The sequence below is a fragment of the Electrona antarctica genome (assembly GCF_951216825.1).
Source record: "Electrona antarctica genome assembly, chromosome: 23".
NCBI lineage: Eukaryota > Metazoa > Chordata > Actinopteri > Myctophiformes > Myctophidae > Electrona > Electrona antarctica.
The window spans coordinates 26172114-26194514 of NC_136804.1; the positions used below are offsets into that span (position 1 = coordinate 26172114).

The window sequence follows — 22401 nt, forward strand, 5'->3', positions numbered from 1 at the left end:
TAGGCCACATTTGCCATGATTGATGACCTACAAGATTAGACTAGCTGTCTTGACGACTGTATAGCTACAGTTGTCATACGAGTTAAACCCAGTTCTCATTCAGTATAATTAAACATACCGGTAAGAAAATATCATGGAAGGCTCATACTTACAGTAGAGTACAGGTTGCTTGTTTGATGACAAATTTGGAATGAATTTATTTGTTCTGAACTCCAGTCCTTGGGACCCCTGGGTACTATCTATCCTACCAGCATGTTAATTGCATTCACCAGCCATCATTCTAAATACACTCTATGCATGACAGTCAAAATGGCATCCTTTTTTCCTTCCTTCCTTTACCAGTGACTATAATTATTAATTATAAGGCTGTGTTCCATTCTGGTCAAACAGAGTCAGGATGCTGCTATATGGTGCATGTTGGCACTGCTCTTCTCTTCGCAGATGAGTAAGGCTGGGACCGAGGCTATAGGCAACGCTAGACTACAGCCTTAAATTAATATAATTGGTAAGGAAGGAAGTAAGAAGTGGCCCAATTTCAAATATGGCTGCACGGCATCATGCATAATACAAAATACAAGTGCACGCAACACTCATCTGATCACTAGAATAATTACGTTGACACATATGCATGCAGTATCAGATGGCAAACCAGGTTTTCCATCTGATCTGGCCCAGACTCTGGCCCAGACTCAAGAGGACACAAATTGAGAAGCACATGCTTATCTGTCTACTGTATACAGTGTAGATATATCCTTTGGGTAGAAACATATTTGAGAGGCAATTCAATTAAAGGACCATAACCAATTCAATCCATAATGAATTCGTCAAGAGTGAGGACCAGTCTATAAATAGCAGGCAGTAAGTCAGGTATTCATTGGCTTTTGACATTCCCTTCTGTGCTGATGTCCAGCTCTGAACCAGAGCAACATTTTGTTTATAAGCAACCCCCCCCCCCCCCCCCCCCCCCCCCCCCCCAGCCGCCCAAATACTGTACACACAGGGACAGATGTCTAAAAAAGTAGTTTGATTGTACCGGATACACAATGAAGAAACAATACAATCTACAGTTGCCTATATACCTGTAGGTTCTGGATAACACAGCAGGATCATTACATCAATCATAAAACTTCTGAGGTAAAACAAAGAGATATGTGTAAACATATTTTGTAAACCCTGGCTACATCTCTAGCCATTACTGTATGTTAACAGGATTCGACTATATTTGATCATAGTGAACTATTCAAATTTAACAATAACTCAACATTCAACAGTGGAAACCAAACCTCAGTTCAAATGCACAAATTGTTCTTATTATTGTCCTTCAGTCCAAAACCTTTTTTGTACAACTGCAACAAAATACACTGAATGTGTACCTCCATTTATTTTTGGGGAATCAGTGAAACTCAGTTCATCTCCCGCTATATTGTGTGTATTGTTCCAGGTCTCTCACTGAGCGTTTAAGATCAGTCTCACAACATTCATGGTCTATATTGTCTCCGTTCGAAGTTGTTGTGGCTGGGTTGCCGGCAGGTTTTGGGGACCGTCGTTAGGTGGTCATTTCCCTTTGACACGGGCCATCCCTGGGTTAACGAAGGAGAAGTTTTTGAACATGGTCTGGTCAACGCTGTTGATGAGGGTCCGGTCAGCACATGACAGCCTGGGCTTCTCGTTGATGAACTCCTTGTCAAAGTTACTGCAGTCGCTGGCCGACTTCTGCGACGGTGACAGAAACAATTAAAATAATAAATACATTAGTTCTGTTGGCATGTCTCGATCCGATATTTATATTTGTATAGTACACTTCACATATCACAATAGTACAATATCCCAAATCACAGACAATATCCAGTCAAATAGCATGATATGGATATCATATTGAAACTAGGGATGTCCCGATCACGTTTGATCGGGACATAAAATCAAATAGTGAACAGATGAATCGATTAAAAGCACACTATTTTATCACAGCTCTACTGCAAAAGTCTTACCACATTTGGCCTGAAGGGCGGCTCCACCTGCCGTTTCTCCAGGGCATCCCAGTCAGTGTCTTTGAAGAAGTCGTGGTGCCTGATGTTACCATTCGCCCCTAGTCTCTGCTCTGGCTCCCGCTCAAACAACTATAGAACAAAGAACAACATGAGCTTACACACAACACACACGCACACATGCACGCACACACTGGTACAGATCATGTACCAGTACAGACTTGCAGATGCTCTATAGGCGTTCTGTGCTCCTGCACCTGGTGCATTATGTGCAGACCAACACACACACACACACACACACACACACACACACACACACACACACACAGATGAGTGTAGCCATGGTTCACATGACGTTTGTCCGTCATGGTGGACCTTCAACCTGGTTTACGCACTAATTCGGAGTTGTTCCATTTGCATCCCTTACATCTATAAACGTTCAGATTTCAAATATAAAGCTCTCACCCTATAGGGCCACAGATGTTACAATTCTGCTCGGGCGGGTATATAAGCACCTGTGTCTTGTTCAATAAAAAGCATTTTCGCGATATGCTTTCAACTACGCGTCCGTATCGGTTGGGAGATGTATTGCACTGTGATAGGCCTACATTATAACTTTTTGAGAAAATGGCCACCGATCGGATTAAATGTTTTTTTATTTTACAATACGGAAGATTCGGGTACTTATGTTCGCCCGAGCAGCATACTGTACGTGGCCCTGGAGTGAACACTTTATATTTGTAATATTGTAAACGGAGAAAATGTGTAAAACAGGGCGTGGTTGCGTCATGAGTCATGACTACCATGATTATGACAGTCACGTATTTCAGTGCTAAGATGAGTGCAAATACATTTGGTAAAAACTAGCATTCTGTGCCGGTTTTGCACTGGGTGCAAGATGGAGCCCAATGTCTGACCTGGACCAGGATGTCTTTGGCGTCGTTAGATAGCCAGCCGGGGTACCGGGGTTCATCTGTTCGTATGGACTGAAACAGTTCATCTTCGTCGCGACCATGGAATGGAGATTGGCCAATTATCATCTCATACAACAGCACCCCAAAGGACCACCAGTCCACTGAGTTGTTGTACTTCTGACCCAGGAGAATCTGACAAACACACAGGCACATGTCACATGCAGCACGCCCCTAATAATGTCAGCTCACCAGCTCTGTCTTGAGTATAGCACAACTATTTACTGTAACAAACGCGTGCTCCTCCTTTTCGTAGCGACATGAGTATACCAGTGATCTCAGTTCTAGAACATTATGTTTCATATCATGATCTTACTTTAGTTCTAGACTAGAGCATGCTCTTTATATCTCAGTGGTTGATCTCTGTAATGACTGATCTGTGTAATGGAAATCAGAGCTTCCGTCGTAACTCGTAACTGAGAAACATGTGATGATCACCTCGGGGGCGATGTAGTCAGGGGTCCCGCAGAAAGTAGAGGTTAGCGTGTCATCTTGCATGTTCTCCTTACACATGCCAAAGTCTGCTATCTTTATATGTCCCTCATTGTCCAGCAGGACATTATCCAGCTTCAGGTCTCTGCAAAGAAGAGGGGAAAGAAAAGAAATTATGGTAGGCCATGTGATGTTATTTAACCGTCCGATTCTTTTTCATGTCAAGGACCTCCCTCATCTCAAAATATTTTGTTCCAGGGAGCTCCAGAAGCAAAGATTTGAGTAAAAAACTTTAAAATGTATTTGAGTTAATAATAAAATCACGATTTTCCCAAAATAGCAGATCTACAAGCTCGTAGCGCTGTGATCTCTGATTCTGCGGTGGTGGGCAGCTGCCACTGCACCACCCGAGCACCTTATCTGATCCAATTCTGTGTGGTCAGCCTACCTGTAGATTATGCCTTTAGAGTGCAGGAACTGGAGCCCGCAGACAATCTCGGCTGCGTAAAACCTGCAAAATAAATGATATAGACGCAGAAAGAAGACGGACACAGAGTTGGCTTGAGGAATTACGAGACAAAACAGAGAAGTGCTGGCACCGACTACAGGTATATAACTGGTTAACAGCGTACGTGGATCTGTGCAGGTCAAACTTGCGGCAGTTCTGAATGTGGAACATGAGGTCGCCTCCATTCAGGTACTCCATCACAAAGAAGAGGTTCTCCTGGAACACACCACCGGCACAGGTCAGAGAAAACAAGTTGTGGACGGAGGATGTTGTACTTAATGTACTAAAAAGCTACTAAATGCTAAAAAGCATGTGTACGGAACGTGAGTCTCTGTGCGGTCCGGATGTGCTCCATATACCTTGGTCTGGAAGGTGCAGTGGAGGTGTGTGAGGAAGGGGTGTTCCCACGCCAGGGAGAGGATTCTCCTCTCCACCATAGTGCACTCCACATCGTCATCCATCAGGACCACGTCCTTCTTCAGAGCCTTCACTGCAAAGAACTCACCAGAGCTCTTCAGCTCTGCCAGAAACACCTGGGGCACACACGCACGCACACAACGCACACACGCACACAACGCACGCACGCACGCACGCACACACGCATGCACGCACACACACACACAATGCATGTTTTGAAACAAATACTGCAGCTTTTGACTCACTTTAATTATTATTATTATTCATATTTCACTTGAATTTTCTAATGGAAGTCAATGGGTGATCGATCAGACTGGATTGGATTCATACAGTATGTCATAGATGACACACCGTTATTATTAGAGCCTGTCTTGTTCCTATTTTGTTTGCCTGATCTATACTGCCCCTCGACGTCTCATCCCTTACTTGATTTTAATATTGATTGATTGAGTTATAAACATAGGATTTTACTGCAAAAGCAAATGAATGTGACATACAGTAGTGCCATCATCATTCTTCCTAATCCTCACTCCATACTCCTTTTTCTATACATTTCTACTGTTCCTCTGTTGTTCCTCTTTCTCTCTGTGCAGTACAGTACCTTGCCAAAGCTGCCTTTGCCCAGCATCTTATGCAGTTTGAATTGGTCGATGTTGAACTTGTGTTCCTTTCTGGGTACCGCGTAGAGGGGTTCTTCTTCAGGCTCCTCCTGCTCCTCCTCCTCGGTGACGGGCATGCTGGCATCTGCAGGACTGTCCCATGCTATACCCTGCACCTCTGATTAGAGAAGAATGCAAGTTTCATTTACATCATATGCCCTTTTCAGTAGTTGTTGCCTTTAGAGAGTGTGTGTGTGTGTGTGTGTGTGTGTGTGTGTGTGTGTGTGTGTGTGTGTGTGTGTGTGTGTGTGTGTGTGTGTGTGTGTGTGTGTGTGTGTGTGTGTGTGTGTGCACAACTCTGTAGTACTATATGCTTGCATATCATTGCTGTTGGGGCGGAAACCTTGTATCTCCATACTCCATAGTTTGTTTTTATGTTGTTTCATAAATAATGTTCTACTTCGTCATACTGCAGTCAGTGTCACACATACAGTAAGACTTCACAAGTAACACAAATATCCGATCTACAAGCTCACAACGCTTCGCAATGCGACCTGTTATGAGCTTTTTTTTCTTTTCTTTTTTGGCCGTCCTAGTGTAGTGGTTAGAGCATATGCCTTTCATGCGGAAGGTTGTGGGTTAAACCCTGCCAGGGGTCAACACCAGCAAGGGCATGTGGTCGCAACGGGTTCCTAACGCCAAATTAAATGGGTTCAGATCTGAGCCAAGTCTCCTGAGGAGGTGCGTCTGAAGCCTGTCCTGGACGTAAAAACTAATATTTGTGAAAGTGAAAGTGAAATAAAAAAAGTATTAACAAGAGCTTTAGACTAAATAACTGCATTGAATCCATTAGATTAGAACACAGTGACATACAAGGTTTCCACCCGACAGCGACCACATATATGGTACTGTAAACTGTTACTGTATGCATGGCTGGAATCCATTGTTCCTCCTTGTTAAGTTGGCTCAAATGCAGCGCATTTCCGAGCAGCACTCATGATTGTTTTCTGGCCATTCTGGACAAAGGTTAAGCCAGATCACAGTATGAGTGCCTCATAGTCATATGTATGGCTCAAAACCATTTGCAGAGGCTCTGCCACACCAACTATATAGCAAGGTATCAAACACACACACGGCAACACTGCAACCGTTATTTTCAAGTGGAGCAAACAAGATGAGTCGAGTGAGGAGAGCTGCATGAGACTAAGCAGTGGTGTAAATTAAAGTAAATTTGCTCAAGTACTGTACCGTTTTGAGGTATTTCTTACTTTACTGGAGTATTTCAGATTTTCAGTACTTCTACTCCAATACATCTCAGAGGCAAATATACTACTTTAGTTACTTTGTAGATATTTATTTATTATTAGGCCTACAAAACATAGGCTACATTAACCACTATTATATATTTAGGCTATTTGAAAATAGCTGATCTACAAGCTTGTAGATCTGCGTTATTTTCAAAAGATTTGTACACACGTTTGTCACTATTTCGAGTTACATGAACCACGTGAGTGGTGCTGTGTCTGCCATAGACATATATAAAGGCTATATGGCTCAAGGCGGAGTCTCTGACGTAGTTCACCTGGCGGCCATCTTGCTGAGGTGCTACAGTACAGTGTTCTATGGCAGCTCAAACAAGAATATTCATAACTTGCTCAAATCTTGACGGATTTACAAATGGATTGATTTATTACAAACATTATCAACGTGATTCAGGATGCTTATCTGCTTAATGGTATTTTTTATATGAACGTCATATAAAAGCATATAAGTATGCGGATGTCTATGACGTTTATAACAAACCAGACACAATGTTATGCTGCACCTTGGCGGGGCTGGACTGGGACAAAAATTCGGCCCGGTCATTTTCGCACAAATTTGGCCCAGACTGGCCCACCACAACCAGCGCGCAGATAGCAGAAACTCTACCGCCCGCTCCGTCGAGTCACACACAAACAAACAAGCCCTAATACCACCACTTTGACCTTGGTTTCAAACGTTCATCTCACCTTTATGTGCAGGGATTGCTATTTTAGGTAAGCCCATCACTAGCCCCGACGGTGCACGGACAACACCCGGCTGATCCACACCTACTGGCCCTTCTCGACCGGTCGTCTCCACTTCTCTGGAACTCTTAGCCTACGGTATAAGAGAATTGCATGCTAGTAGTATTAGCAAATTATAAATATGTGGTATGCAGTGTTAATTTGGTCGGCTAAAACTATAGAAAGAAATGTTTGTTCACTGATGAAAACTCTATGATGAGCAAAAACTGAAGATTTCGTCAAAAAATACAAATAGACAAAAATGTTAGGGAGAAGAGAGTAGTCAAACTAAGACAAGTAATTTTATGCTTTGTTGCACGTGGGTGTCGATGTAGATCGACTATTTTCAGCTTGCAGCTGAAAATGCATAAATGCAAATTCATAAATCATGCATTGCAACGGCATCGCCTCATGCCAAAGAATTTGTAGACTTTTTGCCCCCACTGACCTGCTGTTTGCTCTCAATCATGGCAAGAGCTTCTGCCATCAGTTTCTGGTTGACCCCACAGAGATTTGCAACTTTCTTCTGACACTTGTGGTGGATATTCATACTGCATTCTGCACAGAAAACAGGAACACAGAACACATTTGTTGGCATGACAGTAATATGAATGCAGTAGTGCTCAAAGTGCAGTGAAATAAAGGGAAAAACAAATGAATTGTTACATTATTACTATGCTATGGTTAAAGTTAATATTCTCAAATATCAATGTAAGAATATGAGTTGTTTAATATTATGTAACCCTATAGAGAGATGACATTACAATTACCATCAGTAAATACTTAGATTTTATATTAATTCGTTTCAGTTTATGGTTTATATACTGCTGATGATGTTGATCCAACTAATTAGAAATGTAAGATTATGATGTGACAGGTAAGTGTGTAGAGGGAACTGCAGCAGATGTGTATTGGTTGCCTGGTTACAAACCTTAATGTACCCATTTTACCCAGGCGTGGAAAGTTACTGATTATAAAAGCTCTCACTACTGTAATTGAGCATACCGTGAGGTTTTTGATTTATTTGCATAAATCAGTGCTATTGAACACCCTTGCGTCTGTGTGTTGGTTAACTCCACCGCCCCTCCCCCTATGCAAGTAATTGACACTATATAAAGTCACAACACCACCTTTGATGAGGAAGTATTGCTTTGTTTTTGTTTTTAAATATGAGGTTTTCTTAATTTCCTGAAATATATTTTTAAATTCCTGAAAAATGTTTTTTTTCCCAACATTTTGGAGTTAGGTGGTTTCTTCCCGACAGCAGAGATATTTATATTTTCTCTAATCTGTAATTCTACTACACTTTTGTACTCTTGTACTTTTATAAAGACAAGCATGACAGAGCCGCCTAACGTTATGCTTTTAATGACACAATCAGGAGGATGTTAAATTGAGGTTTGCGTTTAACCCCATTTCCCTTGTAGGTCAATCTTTGAGAATGCTTTCTTAAAAAGGTTGACTCTATCATTTGTTTTGGGCGGAAGTTGCGGGATTTTGGCGAAAGTACCGCTCAAGGAAATTACATTGATGCTTTACAAATCAGTTTACATTCTCCGTGAATGAAACAAGTGTTGTGATTAGTCGGAAAAATATTGTATCCGGGGGAAATACATCTGACGGATGTTCCGGACCGACACTACCGCCGATAGCGCCTCTGCCTTAGGTTGTGACCAGGCTTTTCTCTTCACAGATGAGTAAGCCAGGGACCGAGGCTACCTTCAATGGCTACTGTTCCTGACAGCCAGCGAGTGAGCGGACTAGCGATGAAATTGAGCGTGAAACTGTCCTGATATGTAGGCCTACGGACGGTAGCGTCTGTCATAACGAGCCTATAGCTCAAACCAATCAAATTAACTAGGGGTGTAAGCATGTAATGAATATGGCTATAGCTAACTAATGAATACAAATGAGAGGAGAGGCATATATCTGCTTCATCGAGCTACAGCACACACACGTGCGCACAGTGCGCGCGCACACACGCGCACACACACACACATGTATTTCCTCGATATGCAATTACACGTGCACAAACACACAGTATGCGTATGTAGATAAGTCTCCCATAACCACTTACGCACATATGAGTGGAGTCCCTCAGGGCTCTATGCCAGTGTATTTTCTGTTTTCTGTTATTGTGTGGAAAGCTTTTGCTGATAACGGCAGATCGACAAGATTGTGAGCTTGTCGATCTGCTATTGTCAGCAAAAACCTTCCCCACAATACAGATGCTATGGGGTTTAACCCTTTTAGACCTGTGGTCGATTCTAATGTCTTCTAAATCCTGTTTTCTGAAAAACTAGGTCTCGCATTAACCACTTAACTTAACCCATTCAGGACGGGAACCCCTTTTGGTGTTATAAGCATTATGTTATACTGTAGCTATTTTTGAAAAATCGTGAAAATGTGGCGCAAATCTTTAAATATATATTCTTTCAGAGCGAACGTTTTTAACTCAAATCTTTGCTTCTGCGGGGTCCCTGGAACAACACATTTTCAGATGGCGGCCAATTACATATAATCTTTGGGGTCCTTGACATTAAATAGTTTGAGAACAACATAGAAACATAGGTTCTTGCTTGCTTGCTCACTCCTTAATTCGCTCATGTCGCTGTATATCAGGAATGAGGTGAACCATGTGCTGCAATACGTTAGGATGAAGTACAGAGTCCTCTCTCACCCTCACATTTGAGCCCCTGCTTGGCCATCCCCCACAGTAGTGTGCCACAGTGTTCACAGAAGGTGGGTCTTTTGTAGTTGTACACCTTGAACCTGTGGGGCATGTCGATCTTGAAGCGCTCTTTGTGGATCTGCAACACACAGTGAAAACAGACTTCTCTCACCTGAATGCACATCATCACAGTTCAAAGTAAACGGAGCTACGCATTTAGGGAGCAAAAACTACAGCTGCAAGTCACAGTGAATTCACAAAGGTCCCTCCATAAACGGAATGCCCTTGATGACATTGCATAATGGTTCAATCCAAGTGGCGCAGGTGGTTTGAAAGCTAGTAGTAGAACTGAAATTTTAGGCAAAATGTGTAAAATGTCTACTCGTGCCCCAGTCTTTTACACACATGGTCTGTAATGGTATTTGTCTAGACAAGGAGTTGTGGGCAAACCAGGCGCGTAGTGTGGATTAAATGATTGACTGGGCAAATTAGCATCGCAGGGGGGACCAAATGGGGGACCATTTAAAACAAAGAAGGCTTGCATGCTGTGGTTTGCTATACTAACAGAAATTTGCATGCACAAGGGCTGCCAAAGTAGGCTATCTTTTGTTGTTTTTCTTTATTTTTTCGCCCCCTCTCTTCAAAGTTAGACTGGGCAAGCTCTAAACTGACTGGGCCAGGGCCCACGTGGCCCAATGGACCCTACGCCGGTGGGGCAAACTATTGGAACTGTACCTAATACCTATATTGAATTTCAATGTTATAACAATTTCCTGGAACCATGGTGGTGGGCGCATGGCTTGCTCTATGTGCACTATTTTCTGTTGGTTTCACATATATGATAGCAAGCAGGCAAGAATTTGGAGAGGAAATTAAACAAGGGCAAAAGTTTACACATCTCCTTGCATATGTCAGCCTGCTAAGAAATCACCTATGGCTATGGTCTGAAGAATCAACTCATTGTTGAATGGTATCATCAGGTAATGGATATCACTGTGGACCAACAGGTCTGACGTACCATTGTCTCTTTGCTGTTGATCGCTGAACCGGTGCACTTGGCGATGACGAAGTCAATGCACTTCTTGTGGATGGCAGCATTGCATTCTGTAAGAAAAAAAAAACGTAACTATTTACCAGGTGCACGTGCACGTGCAAGAGTTCAATGTCAGCAAAAGGCTGCATGGACTCACAGAAGTGTCCTTCAGGTACTTTTATTCAAATCGGGGCACAGGGCAAACCATGCAATCACGCAGAGGAAGCCTTTGGCCGAAACACGTTCGTGGTTTGCCCTGCGCCTGATTTGAATAAAACTACATGAAGGACACTTCTGTGAGTCCATGCAGCCTTTTGCTGACATTGGGCATTGTATTCTGTGACACAGAATGACACAGACAGCAGATGACATGGTGAAACGGTCGGACGGTATGACTAATATGGGGACAAAGGAAGTCAAAACAAAAAAAACACTCACGTCTGCACTGGTAGCCCTGTTTGTTGAGTCCCCTGTGGTGTGGAAATAAAGAATGCAATGAATCATTTTGGGTACATTTCAAGATGACTAATGTGAGATTAGTTATCATTTTCCATCACTGATACAGTATTTGTGCTTCTAGAGAGCATACATGGGCAACTGGCGGCCCGGGGGCCACATGCGGCCCCCACCTTCACTTAATGTGGCCCTCAGGTTAATATCAGAATACTTTTTTTATAATTTTTATCCCACGATTTTGTAACCCATTTTTCACCCCTGTGTCAATTATCTAATGTGATCCTGGGCTCTACACACCCTCTGCCAACCTAGTCCCCATATATGGGGGACATGGGGAGAGCAACGGACTTGAACTCATGCTTCCTTCATGCCTGAGTGTCCAAAATGTTACTTGTTCAGGATTCCAACTGAAAAATAGCAAAAGATAACTCAGGATTTCAATTCAAATAATTGATCTACAAGCTGACGCGTTTTGAGCTTGTAGATCGGCTATTTTTGCTACGACAGTAATATGCAATGTTCCCCCCCCGGAGTGAGTGCGGAAATCTAGTGGGCCCTCTCCATCATCAAAGTTGCCCACCCCTGTTCTAGAGGAGGATGGAGGTTAGGGATCCGTACCAGACCCTGTTCTAGAGGAGGATGGAGGTTAGGGATCCGTACCAGACCCTGTTCTAGAGGAGGATGGAGGTTAGGGATCCGTACCAGACAAACTCCTTGCAGACGGAGCAGAAGGTAGGCTGCGGAAAGAACGTGGCGCTGAACTCGTGACACTTGATGACGTGAACTTTGGCCTGCTTGATGGCGCCGCGTCGGTGGTGCAGGGCGAACATACCCTCGCTGTCCCTTTCGGCCTCTCTCTCTGCGTCTGCCTCGCCTTGACCCGTGGAATCTGTCAAACGGGCACGAACACACGCATTAACATTACGCCAATGGTGTGCAAGGTTAAACGTGGGCACTTTGACACTGCACAATTCACTTCCTCTGTTTTGGCGAATATCGAATTGGAAGACGATGGAGAAAACACGTCATATAAGTCATGGGCACAAGTCAGACAGTGTTGCTCAGCATGCATACTATAGTGCATGCTCATGAGCAATTGTGTGTGTGTGTGTGTGTGTGTGTGTGTGTGTGTGTGTGTGTGTGTGTGTGTGTGTGTGTGTGTGTGTGTGTGTGTGTGTGTGTGTGTGTGTGTGTGTGTGTGTGTGTGTGTGTGTGTGTGTGTGTGTGTGTGTGTGTGTGTGTGTTAGGCGAAGGGGCTTTGGCTGACCTGTTGTCCGCCAAAGTTAGAGATAATCTATCTAAATGGACTGGCATTTGAAAATGTAATACTGTACAGTACCAGGATTAGAGTTTTGCATGTGTGTGTGTGTGTGTGTGTGTGTGTGCACATGCACGTGCATGTGCCGTGTGCATGTGTTAGTTATTACAGAGTGTGATCTTCTATTTGTGTGCAGTGTTATTATCCCGAATAAATTGTTACCCGGTAACACTTGCTGGGCCACCTGTTGTGAACAGCATTAATTGCCAAGTCTATATTTAGGGACATGAGAAGGAACTTCCCTGTAGCTTGACACGCCTCAGCATCTTACACCAGGACGTTTTAGTCCCATTTTAGTCACCTGGAATGTTTTAGTGTTAGTCTATAGTTTTAGTCGACTAAATCTACAGTTGATTTAGTCGACTAAAATGTATTTTGGTGGGCCTTGATGCCGTCGTAATGACTGTTTTTACACTTGCTGAAAATAGCCGATCTACAAGCTCACTTGCATCGCGACGCGTTGTGAGCTTGTAGATCGGCTATTTTCAGCATGCAACCAAGTGTAAAATGACTCTTACTGGATCTCTTGTCCTCTAGTCCCTTCCTAACATTTTAGTCAAATTGTCCATATATTTAGTCTTAGTTTTAGTCATCATAGCTTAGTTTTTATTTAGTTTCCATTTAGTTTTCGTCAGTGGAAAAGGGTAGTCTTAGTTTTAGACGACGAAATCAACACACGAAATCAACACATGGTGATGCCAGTCCTGTCACAAGTTCCACACATGAATTGCTTGAACTGAGAAATGCGAGGTTTGAGGCACTCACCACTTTTCTCCAGATAATATCTCGCCTCCATTCTCATGCGGCCCTGCGGCTTCAGCTCCAGCTAGGAGAGGAAGAGAAAGGAAAACCAAAACATATAAACACATTTAAGCAGCACACCAAGAACATAAAGCAGGAATTGCTTAGGAAAAAGGGGAAGCATTGTAGTAGTGGTGGGTGATACCATTATGAGTCTAGTTTAGACTGCATTAAGACTGATACGCACGCACACACACTGACTGTGACTGTGACTAAATGTTGAGTTGACACGATAGTATTACAGCATGTTGTGGGTGAACCTGGCTGCTTATTGCTGAAAACCATGTTATAAAGGCAATCATCAACATCATCATCATTTTCGACCGCGGTCGAGATCATGGATTTCACAATGCCACGCTAGACTTTCCGGTCTTCATTGCCATCCCTAGTTCCTGCTTACTGATGCATGTGTCCCTATAGCGATGACATTAGGGCGAACGACAGGGAAGATATAACCTCATTGTCAGCTCTAGCAGTGGCCGGCAAACTGTGTTCTTCTGGATGGGGAAGGTTGTCGTATATTAGATTAGTCGATTGGTGGCTCTTCCAAGACAGATTTTGCACTCTCATTAGAAGACGGGTGTAAGTGCCATCCAACCGTTTCTCTAATTTCTGTGTGTCCATGTCTCAGAGCATGGAACATCTTACTAAGCAAAAAAGGCTGTGATATATTGCATTATACCATGACTAGAGGTGTTCCAGGTAGGTACTCCACTTTGCGTCATGCCAACACGACCCAACGTCGACCCATAGCCGTGTGCCATACTCCCGATAATTATCTCACTCACACACAGCTGTATACTGACCCACATCTCCAATTTGCCGTTCTCTTTCTTGCAGCGTACCGCCAGGATGTCCAGCGCCACCGTGGCCTCAGATTTTAGCTCTGCCGTGCGGTCCTTCACCATCACATGCATGACGCGCCCTCGGTAGACGTGAGCGTCAAACGTCTTGTTCCACTCTGGGTACACAGACTTCTTCTGCTTGTACACCTGGCCCTTCTCTGGAAAACACACACACACACACACACACACACAGACAAACGGATCCATGCATTTAAGCTTAAGCAGCAGACGTGTAGGAGAAAAGATGGGAAGAGACACGCAAAGCCTATAGGATTTGCACCGACTCAGTTTGTTCTGCATCTGTTTATGTTTGTTTATGTTTATACACTTTATCATGCCCTTGGGGCCCTTAGAGCGTTGCAGTGCCGCCCCCTTTCATGACGACGACAGGCCCAGGAAATAATTCCCCATGCATTTTCCCCGTAGACATTTCAAAAAGTATTTATTTACAGATCTGTAAGCCTCGAACAAAGCCAACTCGGATCGTGATAAATCATGACAACAAACAAACAAAAAATTGGGCCGAACACATAATTAGAAAGAAGAAAAAAATGGCAGGTTCCAACACTTTTTTGTTGTTGTTTTTCTTCTTTGTAATTATTTGTTTGGCCCAAAATATTGTGTTTGTTGACATGATTTGTCACGATCCGAGTTGGCTTTGTTCGAGGCTTACAGATCTTTAAATAAATACTTTTTGAAATGTCTATGAGAAAAATGAATTATTTCCTGGGCCTGTCGTCGTCAGGGGGGCGGGACTGCGACGCTCTGTAGGAGCTGTGAGCAGCCACAGACAGTACAGTGCCCAGGGACCAACTACAGTTGCAATCATCATCATCATCATAACCTTTATTTAAACTCGGGAGGTAATTCCGACGGAGCATTAGTCCAACATGCAGGAACCGCTCGAAAATGCGCTGCTCTCGTGCTTGCGGTTATGGTTACATTAGGGTTTGAGGTAGGTTGTCGTTTGTCGGACCAATGACTAGTCTGAACTAAGTACCAGCATTGGCTACATTGAAAACGAGGGCCTGCCCCTCAATTGTACTCCCGAGTTGGGTTCAATTGAGTACAATTGAGGGGCAGGCCCACATTTTCAATGTAGCCAATGCTGGTTCCTTGGAGAAGGGCAAAGGCAGGAGTATATTATGTACCCAACCTGTCTGTGCAACCGGATACCCTGGTCCATCCTCCACATAAACAGGTCTAGCATGCCTGCGATTTGTTCCCATGCATGTTTCTCCTATATGCTTAGCACATAAGCATAATCCATTCAAATGGGAATTTTAATTCATGTCGTGACATTATCTTTTCCATCAGCTTATATGTTGCCATAAGGCCTGCGTGTACAGTACAGTATGGTGCTTTGCACTGCAGCGGATATAGGCTACGGCTGTAAACACTTAACCACCTGACCGTGCACTGTCTGTGATTATCCAGCTACACAACATTTAAGAGATGTTTCCTCTAGTTGCACACAAAAACTTAAAAAAAAAAACTAACCCCCCCCTCTATTTCATCTGCTTATTCCTTATGTGGCATGTGCCATAATATCTCATATATCCACTTACATAATGTACAATACAGAATTATAGAAATGCACTCTGTCGAGCTGCCAACTTGCAGTATAGGCCATGAATGGCGAAGGTGAGGAATCAGGATGCAAATTCTGATTGGCCGGAATGAGATGATGTATGATGATATTACGATGATAAGAGCGCCCCTCACTTCACACTGGTGTGATTTTTCCCCCCTTTTTTTCACTGGCTGATTCGTCTGGTTTCCAGGCTAATTTCTTGTATGAAAAAGAAATCGGATAAATCAGGAAGTAGGCTCCTAATATTGATTTAGCAGCAAAGAGGAAATCAACATGGCATTGGCAGTTTGCATGGTGTTCATTTTGTTCCCTCTATAGGTCTATATAGCACTGTTTCCCAAACAGTGGGTCGGGGACCCATGTGTGGGTCATGGTCCAATTTGTATTTGTCAAGAGTATAGTGAGTAGTAAATGTTTTAGTCAATTAAAACCAGTAAGACGCCTGAGGGCGAGAAGCTGAGGTCACGTGCACACACGTGCACGCACCATATATGGTGCCCAGGTCTCGTGACATCATCAGGGATGGAGATGTGGAGACCCTGATGTCATAGTAAATGCGACCTGCTGTCGCAGTTAAGCCCCAAAGTTATTAGTGCAGCCGCGCCCGGCAGCCGGCGAAAACTAGAGTTCTCAACAGGCCCGAAAATGAAGGCCCGGCCGGCCGGCCCTACCTGTGCCCTCATCACACCCTGCCTGTACACTCAAGAGAATGTCCCCGCTACCACTCTTAGATCTCCATATACTGTATGGCATACAGTATACAGAGAATGTCCCCGCTACCACCCTTAGATCTCCAAAGGAAGGTTAAGAAGTATAGTGAAAATGGCAGTGATGCATTGTGAGCTTGTAGATCTGCTATTTTCAGTAGTTTGTGTCCCGGGCAAACGTCTAATTTCTCTTTTGGGTTTGAGCTAAAAGGTTTGGGTGGGAACCAGTGGTCCGGGGACCCCCAGGGGTCCTTGAGGGAGTTCCAGGGGGTCCCCAGCTAAATGATAGTTAGGAACCAAATGGACCCTTATGGGACTGTAACTCTGAGAGTTAAATTAACTTAGATTTTACAAGATAAATTGGGGTCCCAGAGATAGAAATGGGTAATTCAGGTCAAACCGGGGCCCTTGAAATTAAACGGGTTGAGAATCGCTGCTAGAGCCGTAAAAATCTTCTCTTATGGAGGGTCTCTGCATGGCATATATTTTCAAATGGGGGTCCACAGGCTAATTGGTGTCCATTTGGGGGTCCTTGGCATGAAAAGGTTTGGGAACCACTGACTCAGCCTAGACTAGAAGATCAACCAAGCCACAATCATTGACTGTCATCAATTTTCAGACGCTTGGACGACCCGGCCTTTCAGTCGGAGCGGTCAGTGTGTGCACTCAAGCTCACACAGTAAGTACTGTAGTTTGTATTTATGACGGAGGAGCATAAAACAGGCTTTTCCCAATGAGTTACCTCTTCACCACCACCGGTTCATCTCATCTTGTATGACAGTGGTTCCCAAAGTGGGGTCCGGGGACCCCTAGGGGTCCTTGAGGGAGTTCCAGGGGGTCCCCAGCTAAATGATAGTTATGGAACCAAATACCCTTATGGGACTGTAACTCAGAGAGTGTACAAATGGAACCAAATTTTGTACACTCTCTCAGAGTTAAATTGACTTTGATTTTACAATATACATTGGGGTCCCAGAGATAGAAATGCCATTAAATGGGGGTCCAACCATAGCCATGTCAAACTGGGGGTCCTTGAACTCAAACAGGTTGAGAATCACTGCTAGAGCCGTAAAAATCTTCTTATGGGGGTCCCTGGCATATCTCTTCAAATGGGGGTCCGCGGGCAGCGGTGGGCTAATTGGTGTCAATTTAGGGGTCCTTGACATGAAAAAGTTTTGGAACCACTGTTGTACACAGCTTCAATGTATAGAGAAGTATTTATCTCTACAAACCGTTTTTTTTTTTTTTGACAACCTAGAACCCAACCCACGCTGTCTATTATCAGTTCCTGTGTTGTCGTTCACACTTTGGTGATGTGACATTTAGACGATGTGCTCTCATATCAGGCTTCAGTATCACTTTGCACTGAGCAGAGAGTCGGCCACAAAGGACAAACTGTTCTTAACTCCATTGAGTATGTAAACAAACAAGTGCAGATAAGGTGTACACTTCACACTGTTAAAACTAGGGATGCACGATTAATCGTAGTATAGCATAATCGGAATAGGCCATATCGGCCATAAAAATGCCGTATCGGAACGGTCTAAAAATAATACAGATTATTTAATCGGTTTTCACCAGCTTAACATTTTTAAAGGAAAAATGTAAACAATCATCAATGAGTTCAATATGAATCAAAAGTGTCTAGTACCTCTAGTCTACAACAAAAGCCAAATCATTATGATGTAAAATCTTTAGTAGGCCTAATCTTAAGTAAAAATAAACTTTTATTTTTCTACATTTACTTTGTGTACTCATCTCATTCAGTAGTCATTCAGTTGTGAAAACAGACACTTGGAAAAGGCTATTTATTGATTGGTTTAATACTTTATTAACAGGCTTTGGGCTATAGTCCTATGAACCTGCAAATAATCAGAGATCGGATATCGGTCATAATTTCATAATCGTGCACCCCTAGTTAAAACTGGACTGCAAATCCTGATTCTCTGATTTATTTTTTCATCATCAGTTCTGTAGAATCATCAGCTGAACATCAGTGGCTTCAGCTCCAGCTATAGAGCGTCACAGTCCCGCCCCCTTTCATGACGACGCTAGGACCAGAAGTGAATTCCTCATTCATTTTTCCCATGGACATTTCAAAAAGTATTTATTTAAAGACGATTACGCCACGGAAAAAGCCAACTCGAGTTGTGACAAATCATGACAACAAACACAACATTTTGGGCCGAACAAATAATTACAAAGAAGAAAAACAACAAAAAAAGTGTTGTAACCTGCCGTTTTCTTCTTCTTTCTAATTATTTGTTCGGCCCGATTTTTTTTTGTTGTCATGATTTGAGTTGGCTTTGTACGAGGCTTAAAAGGTCTTTAAATAAATACCTTTTGAAATGTCTATGAGGCAAATGAACGGGGAATCAGGAAGAGAAAGGAAAACCAAAACATCGAAAGACATTTCAGCAGTTACACCGAGAACTAAAGCAGGAATTGGGGATTATTAGGAAAAAGGGGAAGCATCAACAGCAAAGCCATGAGTATCAGACCCCAAGAAAAGCCGTTGCTTGAAAGATGTTGCATATACCGCTGCATGTGCGCTAGTCAGTTGTGTTCGTCCGGTTTGCTTTGGCACGCACATTTGGTTTCATATGCACCCATTTAAGCTTCAATAAAACTTTATTTCTCATGTTTTTAAAGTGGATTCCTGACGGGATGCATGGCAATTCATTTGAATAATGTAAGCACTCGTGCCAGTAGGCTACTGTATAATACGGACCGATCAGGCAAATTGCTATAGTTGTGCACGCTTCAGAAACACCTTGGCAAACAGGGGCAGTGTCCACAGAAAGCCTTTTGGGGCTATGTGGTACTCTTTGTTAAAAGTACTGTGCTTTTTTGCTCTGAAAAGTATATTTTGACTTTTATGCACATCTACATATGGCTAAAGAACGCAATGCCACACACAAGAGAGGAGCGTTGAAAGTGGAAAACTAAATTCCATGGTCAATAGATACATTGAAACACACACACACACTCAGACGCAGCCCACTCACAGGCGGTCTCCTCTGCTATGCTGCAGTATGAGTGCTGTGGTTAAAGAAGAGGAAAAGAAACGGGCCAAACGGCAGATCCCTCCTCTTTCCTCTCCATGACACGCTGTTTGACTGTTTTTAGAACTACTAGCTGTCATATTATTCACCCGTGGTTAAAGATAGACAGCAGCAGAACAAAGACATCTAGTCTTGTCCGTTATCAACCCAGAAAACCGACTCGCCCTGCTGTCACACTTAACATCTTGAAAGGTGAAGGACAGAATGGTTTATTGTTTTAAATGTGTTCATTCATTCATTCAGCAAGCCTTGTTTTTACACTGAGAACAGACACTTTTCATATATCAAGTATCAAGTTTACAATTGAAAGACAACGTCACCACAGGTCTCTTGACAATAACTGGAGAGAGAGTAAAGCCTGGCTTATCATAGTAACTCTGAGTTTCATCATAATCTTTACTTACACACCTGCCTCCATCTCTCTTCCTCTGTCTGTCCTTTGTTTACCCACATTCTGGGACGAGATAGCCAATCTACAAGCTCACAACGTCTTGCAGCATGACACGTTGTGAGTTTGTAGATCGGCTATTTTCAGTGAAGACATTTGTTGCCTGAAAAAAGGAGGGAGCCTAGTATAGACCATTAGACCCCTGGGGAACTACCGTCGTTGGGCATCGGCCTACTCGGGATTAAGTATTAACACAGTCACAGACTCATGCGAGCATATTACGTATATCACTGACAAAACAGTAAAAAAACACAACGTAGAGTAGCTGACCTGTGTCTATGACCTCCTTCATGTAGACAGCGCAGTAGGGGCTCAGCACCTCTTCGTGGTAGGCCAGTCCCGGGTCTATTTCAAAGTTGGAGAAACTAATGCGCAAGAAGGGAGCCATGACTGCACTTCACCCCGCTCTGTGACCTCCAATGTTCAAAACAGCCTTTGGAGAAACCCCTCAAAGGTCCTGTTTAAAATGACAGCACCAGCCCGCTGAGGAGATTGGGGGCTCCTGTGGTTGGTCGTTTCACAAGTCGAGGGCCCTCTGTTTCTGTCAACACTGTCCCCTCTGAGATGGGTACTTCACTTGCCTATGCGACCGGGGTAGAGATGGGCTGGCAGGGGAGAGGGAAGGAGAGACAGAACGAGAGAGGAGGAGGAGGAGGAGGAGGAGGGGCGGGGGTTTAGGGAGGGCTGTTTGTCTCACAGCGGCAGCAGTTCCGCCCTTTTTGACGCTTCAAACGACACTGTTCTGATAGGAGGTTGCTGTCACCCTGTGAGAGAGAGAGAGAGAGAGAGAGAGTATCATCACCCATCAAACAAAGAGAAAACTAGAAAAAGTGCCCCTCGGGGCACAGGTCTCCACCAAGCCATGTCAGGTTGTGGCCTCCTGGTGGCGCTATATTAGGCCAATGTGAAAAGGGTGCCATTTCTTCATACGCCTTTGATGGCAATTGGATGATTTGAGGCATTTTGTTCCAAAAATGTGTTTTGCAAAAATCAACCTGTTGGTGGCGCTATAACAGGCCAATGTGAAAAGGGTGTGATATATTCCTCAGCCTAGTAAGAAAATGTGTGAAAGATTTCACGTAAATTGCACGCTGCGTTCATGATTTGAGGCTTTTGTTCAAAACGGGGCAATCTTGCAAACTGTGAAAGCCAATTATAGCCAATTAAGATGGAATATCGGACAGATCCGACTTGAGCACATGACTATAGAGATACTGTGTAACAATTTGTGAGATTTTTAGACAGAATCTGAAGGAGTAATATAAAAAAATGTGTTTTACAAAAGTCGGCCTCCTGGTGGCGCTATAAAAGGCAGATGCGGAAAATGCAGGTCAAAGGTTTGTCCTTGGCCTCTAGGGAGTGTGCATGCAACGTTTCACGCAGATCGGTGCAGTTTTAGGTAAAAAATGTGAAAAGCTGCCTCATGGTGGCGCTATAACAGGCCGTTCTGGAAAATGTGGGGCAGAGGTTCATCGTTGGCATCCAGGGAGTGTGTGTGCAAAGTTTGGCATCGACCGGGTTAACGGTGCCAGAGATTAGCTGGTAACAGACGGACGGAAGGACGGACACACACACACACGGACGGAGTGCAAAACATACTCTCTCCCCATGCCTTCGGCCTGGTGGAGACAATAAACCTCACAAGTTAACGCATTGCAATAGAGGGTATGCACGTGACATCATCATCAAACCCGGAAGTTATGCAGGAATGCCTACTGAGTGGCAAACTACTTTCTGGCCTTGACAGCCCATATGCATCCAAACTGAAAATCCCCATCTGATTGCATTAAACAACATTAAACAATGTTAAACTCACTTTGCCTGTTGCTTTGCCACTCAATGTGCCATTCACTTTAAGCATGCGCATATACAGGGACAAATGTGACCGAGCCTGGCAAAATGGTCAAAGAACCCTGCAGCCACAGTTGTATGCTGATGGGCTGGGTCAACAGCTGACCATGATAAGAATGTTTACACTGAGGTTCCATTTAAACAATTAAATCCCTCTGTTAATCTACCCACAGGGCCACAGCGTTAATTTTCTTTGTCCAGACCTAGTTTATCACAGGAGATCAACAGGTGTGAGGCTCAACTCATCTAGAAACCTAATCTGGGCCTTGGGCCGTTCTCCATGCGTAACTTGGCTCTAGCAGTGATACTCAACCATTTTAATTTCAAGGACCCACAGTTTGAGGCTGATTTGAAAACTGTCAAGTGGCATTTTTTCCTCAGCCTAGTGGGAATATGCATGCACAGTTTCACCGAAATCGGACGCTGCGTTGAGTAGTTGTGGCGATTTGTACAAAACGGGTACCAAGCGGGCTACTCCTGAAAAGTTTAGAAGCCAATCGTAGGCAATGAAGGTGGATTACATGACTATGGAGAGCATGTGTACCGATTTGCGTGAAATTTGGATAACATCTAATATTAGAAAATGTGTTTTACATATGTCGGCCTCTGGTGGCGCTATAAAGAGCAGATGTGAAAAAATCCAGGCAAAGGTTTT

The 22401-nt window shown here is 43.6% G+C and overlaps 1 protein-coding gene across 2 annotated transcripts in view; it reads right to left on the reverse strand.

Annotated features, from left to right (window-relative positions):
• Positions 1-686: 686 nt before the first annotated feature.
• Positions 687-22401, reverse strand: part of prkcq (protein kinase C, theta) — a 26919-nt gene continuing 5204 nt past the window's right edge. The window contains exons 2-18 of one of the 2 annotated variants that reach the window (XM_079493843.1): positions 20166-20659; positions 14043-14239; positions 13201-13261; positions 11820-12006; positions 11100-11131; positions 10647-10732; positions 9638-9767; positions 7406-7515; positions 6922-7051; positions 4915-5090; positions 4256-4429; positions 4021-4112; positions 3837-3899; positions 3395-3533; positions 2903-3091; positions 1989-2117; positions 687-1713 (exon numbers count right to left, since the gene is read on the reverse strand). In XM_079493843.1, coding sequence (XP_079349969.1) covers positions 1555-1713; positions 1989-2117; positions 2903-3091; positions 3395-3533; positions 3837-3899; positions 4021-4112; positions 4256-4429; positions 4915-5090; positions 6922-7051; positions 7406-7515; positions 9638-9767; positions 10647-10732; positions 11100-11131; positions 11820-12006; positions 13201-13261; positions 14043-14239; positions 20166-20283 — 2172 coding nt within the window. In that variant the 5' untranslated portion in view covers positions 20284-20659 and the 3' untranslated portion in view covers positions 687-1554. Of the gene's footprint in view, positions 1714-1988; positions 2118-2902; positions 3092-3394; positions 3534-3836; positions 3900-4020; positions 4113-4255; positions 4430-4914; positions 5091-6921; positions 7052-7405; positions 7516-9637; positions 9768-10646; positions 10733-11099; positions 11132-11819; positions 12007-13200; positions 13262-14042; positions 14240-20165; positions 20699-22401 lie in introns of those variants that run through there. The other variant, XM_079493844.1, reaches the window with a different exon arrangement.